Source organism: Merops nubicus, unplaced genomic scaffold, assembly GCF_000691845.1.
Source record: "Merops nubicus isolate BGI_N331 unplaced genomic scaffold, ASM69184v1 scaffold7489, whole genome shotgun sequence".
NCBI lineage: Eukaryota > Metazoa > Chordata > Aves > Coraciiformes > Meropidae > Merops > Merops nubicus.
The window spans coordinates 5500-10030 of NW_008628978.1; the positions used below are offsets into that span (position 1 = coordinate 5500).

The following is a 4531-nucleotide window of genomic DNA, read 5'->3' on the forward strand; positions in this document are numbered from 1 at the left end:
TCTTCCATGTACATTTTCCACAGTATTAAGGGTTGTACTTTCTTTTGAAACTTAGCTCAGCTGCATCCAAAAAGTATTAAATAAAACTTTTGATACAGGTCATTTGCAGCATGTATACAAATTAGTTTAGATAAATCATGCATTGTCCTACAAACTAGTTATTTCTGGCTTATTGTAATATAGCTCCTGAATTTTTTCCAGCAGCATAATAAAATGGCTAATCAGGTGAATGGTAATGCGGTACAGTTAAAAGAAGAGGAAGAACCAATGGATACTTCCAGTGTAACTCACACAGAACACTACAAGACACTGATAGAGGCAGGCCTCCCACAGAAGGGGGCAGAGAGAATTGATGAAATATTTCAGACAGGTATAATATGCATTTCTTGTTTCTGACTGGTTATGAAAGTGAGGGCATACCATTTTCAAATTTTATAGATTAAGGTTTAAAAGTTCATTGTTTTTGATCTGTGTAGCTCTGAATGTTTTGCTACTTTGACTTCCCTAAAGGCCAATTGGGTTTGACATTGACTAATAACTTGACACATCCGTAGTGTTGTATGTGATATCTTAGCTGCTTTAGGGCACAGAGCACTGGTTTCTGAGACAAATAAAGATATATGTTTGAGCATACTGAACTGTACATTTTATTTTTTTTTTCCTTCAATCCAAATCATTGTTTTGCTTTTACTTTTCTACTGTCAACTCCTCACAGCGGTTCTTAAACACCCAAAGGCTGGATAGGTGGCTTAGTGAGGGAAGCAACTAGCTTGTCTTGCCTGGGACTACATTTGAATTGAGTCTGCCTGTGGATTTTTTGTTCTCTCTAGCTCTGAGTGGACAGTTCAATCCATGTTGGTTATCACACTGAACAGTTTGACACTAACTGCTTTTCAACGAAGTTGAGGACTAAGCTATCTAGCAAATTGAGTAATACCTTGCTGGTAGCAAGTGTCTCTGCAACTTCTAGAGAGGTTTCTTTATAGGCAAAGGTTTTCCTATTTTGTTTTTGCAACCCCCTTATTTTGTCCTATAGACAGAGGCTTCCCTTTCCTTTTCAGTGTGTTCTGTGAACAGATTTACAAGCAGCAGTAGAACTGCTTTATGCGCTGATCTTGAATGCCTTGGTAGCAAGATGACAGTTTTTGTTGAAGAGTCAAAATTTCACTGATGAAGCGAAGGCAGTTCAAAACCAATACCTTATCAATCGTTAGTATGATACGCTGGCTCACGTGGGTGATGTCTTTTGGAAGTCATTCAGAGTGAGCTTTCATCAAGCTGTTAGTGGCTTTAGACATGCACTTTCTACCCGTGGGTCACGACGATGTGCACGTGATGATTTGAGAGAGGGTACAAACGCCTGGGCAGAGGAACTCGTGGGGCTCTGACACGTGTTGCAGTTAGGGTGTGTTGGGAGGAGTTCTCAAGGGGTTTAAAGGCTTTTCAGCCCAGAACCTGACTACCTAGTATAATTCCACTGCATGAGTAACCTGAAAAAATTTATTCACACTTCCTTAATGCCACTGAAGATGTTTGCATGACGCAGGGGTTTGTCAGCGAAGCAGACTACTCTTGACACCCAAGCTAAATTTGGGGTTGAATATAGGGGTTTTTAATCTGCTGAGGTCTTCCATGAAAGATACAGGTGCCTTCCAATATGCAGGATCACTTCTGAAATGTAGTCCTTGGGCTTGGCACTACTGTGCATTTTTGAAATCAAGTAGCAGTTAAATAATCTGTGTACTTTGGAGAGCAAGCTGTTGCAAAGTGTGTGGAGTTCTTGGTATCTGTCCTAAACTTGCTGTGTAGTTTAAAAAGTGGTAATCTTAAAGCCTATGCTTCTCATGCTCCACAGCTTATGCAAGTATGTTACAAAAGTAAAGGAATAACCTTTGAAGATCCTTAAAGAGAAAAAGTGCTTCAGAACTGGTCCAACGTTTCTTGGGGGAGTCTGTACCTGTAAAATTAACATTAGCTGTTTTGGGTACATAGCAGGGCTTGAAATAATACCTTTTGAAATTCTGGCTCTTGGAACTGCTTAGAGCAACAAAAGGACAAAAAAATAATACTGTTTTAGACATAGGAAGTCCACTAATTTTTTGCTTTATGAAGTCAGAGGAAAGAATCTACTTGTTAATATTTTGTGCGTAGAGCTTTATAAGCATTTGATCGCTAGTTACATAGCTCCTTCCTCCCCGTACACTAGGATGCCTGTAATGTTCATGGCAGGTTACTCTAGAACAGCTCCATTCAGGAGAAGGATAAATAAAATCTAAATTGTTAGCAGTGACCCAGAGTTGGTTATTTCAAACCCTGATGTGTAATGCAGTAGGTAGGGTTCCTGACTGTTAGAAAACTGTTACACATGGGTTATAATCTTGCACGTCAGTTAGTGCTTAGGTATATACATTTTAATTTAACTTTTTTTCATTGTTGTACTCATGTTCTTTCATATACTTGTGTAGGAATATGCAATTATATTAAATGTATAGTTCTGTTGCTATGGAACGTAACTTTTTGACTTTAAAAGCAAACTGCATAGTTCTTAGTTTGTATGAAACTCAATAGAAATCTGTAACTTCTTTATCTTTAACTTTTAGGGTTGGTAGCTTATGTCGATCTTGATGAAAGAGCAATTGATGCTCTTAGGGAATTTAATGAAGAAGGAGCCCTCTCTGTATTACAGCAGTTTAAAGAAAGTGACCTGTCGCATGTACAGGTAAGGTGAGAGCTCCAGGAGTGTGAGCACCTAAGTATGCATAGTGTTCTGGCACCATGGGCAGGAGAGCTGTAACTTGGCAATTCATTGATGTTGCTGTCTTCTTTTATTTCAAACCCAAATCACAAGCCTGTTAAAAATTGCCTTGATTGTGTAGGTATTTGAGTGCAGAGCAAAAGCTCACAGATAATAAAATGCGTGTGCAATTGAGAAAATAAGGTAAAAATACTGTCTGGAATCTTGACTTTTTTGAGTTCGACAAGTTTGTTCAGTTAATTGTTGTTGGTTCTTTTGGCATTTTATTTATGGCATTGGCTTGATAGAGTGGCCTCGTGGTATGCAGTGTAAGATTCAGTGGGTTCCCAGGGCTTGTCATACACACAAATGAATTGTTTTGTAAATTGTATCTACAGAACAAAAGTGCATTTTTATGTGGAGTTATGAAGACCTACAGGCAAAGAGAGAAACAAGGCAGCAAAGTACAGGAATCAACAAAGGGACCAGATGAAGCAAAGATTAAGGTAACATTTAGAAAAATACTGATTATTCTGTATTACCTGTACACAGACTAAAGTAATTTTGACTGTACTTTAAAAGCATCAATACTACCTGGGTGAGTGTATTTGCACTTAGCTTTAAAGAAATGTGTGTGTGATAGGGGCTTACAGGAGAGAGTGCTTGTTTGAAATGTGATCTTTCCTATTGCACAATTGACAAAATGCATGAACCTAATGTTATGTAAGGCCTATGAAAACATTCCTGTCTGTTTAAGAATGGTCTTGGTTGTCCTTTTTAAAACTTCTGCGCACTCATGAAAGTACCTGGAGACCAATTGCACTTTTCAATGAGCTATTAGTATATTTAGCAACTGTTCTGTTGTGCAAAAACCTAAGTACAGAGTGAGGGAAAGGAACTGCCTGGTGTGGAGTTCTTGGGGTACTACGTGTGAAATGAAAAATAAGGGAAAAGGAAAACTAGTCCTTTCCAGTGACCTTGTAGTACATAAAAAAAAAAAAAAAAGTTGCTGTTGTTGATGGTGTTTTTTTAAAACCCCAAAATAACTGGACATTTTTGTTGTTTCTGTCTGTCCATATGTACCTTGTTATCCAGTGTGGCAAGGGGCAGATAAGGAAATTATTTTCTTAGGACAGTTTTCATTCTGTATGTTCTAATGCGCTCACCTTCCCCCCTTCTCCCTTCTCCCTGTAACTAATGTGGACTTTTTTTTCCAGGCTTTGCTGGAGAGGACTGGTTACACTTTGGATGTAACTACAGGACAAAGGAAATATGGGGGGCCTCCTCCAGACACTGTGTATTCCGGTGTTCAGCCTGGCATTGGAACAGAGGTTAGTGTGTGCACACTAATCTGATTGCTATTTTGTATGTTTGTGCAAGCTGACAAATAAGAAATACTTGACAATAAACTGTATTACAAGTGAAAGTTTAAAGTATTCTAGAGGAAAATGTTCTTCTACATGTATTTTAATTAATCTTTCTTACTCCTCCGTATTCTGCAAAAGACAGGATAATTGATTAAGGATGGGAAGGCAGGTGGAATATACTGGAAAGGCTATGTAACATTTCTTACAATGTAAAACAGATCATTGTCAGACTCAATGGTCCAACCTAAAGCTTATGGTCCACTGCTTAAAGAGTGACAATGTGTGGGGTTGGATGAGGGGACAGTGAGGTGGGTGGAGAGCTGGCTTGAGGACAGAGCTCAGGGGGTTCTGAGGAGCAGCACAGAGTCCAGTTGGAGGCCTGCAGCTTGTGGTGTTCCCCAGGGGTCAGGACTGGGTCCAGTCTTGTTCA

The 4531-nt window shown here is 39.1% G+C and overlaps 1 protein-coding gene across 4 annotated transcripts in view; it reads left to right on the forward strand.

Annotated features, from left to right (window-relative positions):
* Nucleotides 1–203: 203 nt before the first annotated feature.
* Nucleotides 204–4531, forward strand: part of HNRNPR (heterogeneous nuclear ribonucleoprotein R) — a 20282-nt gene continuing 15954 nt past the window's right edge. For 2 of the 4 annotated variants that reach the window (XM_008946842.1, XM_008946844.1), the window contains exons 1-4: nucleotides 205–370; nucleotides 2601–2719; nucleotides 3133–3240; nucleotides 3952–4065. In XM_008946842.1, coding sequence (XP_008945090.1) covers nucleotides 214–370; nucleotides 2601–2719; nucleotides 3133–3240; nucleotides 3952–4065 — 498 coding nt within the window. In that variant the 5' untranslated portion in view covers nucleotides 205–213. Of the gene's footprint in view, nucleotides 371–2600; nucleotides 2720–3132; nucleotides 3241–3951; nucleotides 4066–4531 lie in introns of all 4 variants that reach the window. The other 2 variants (XM_008946843.1, XM_008946845.1) reach the window with 2 other exon arrangements.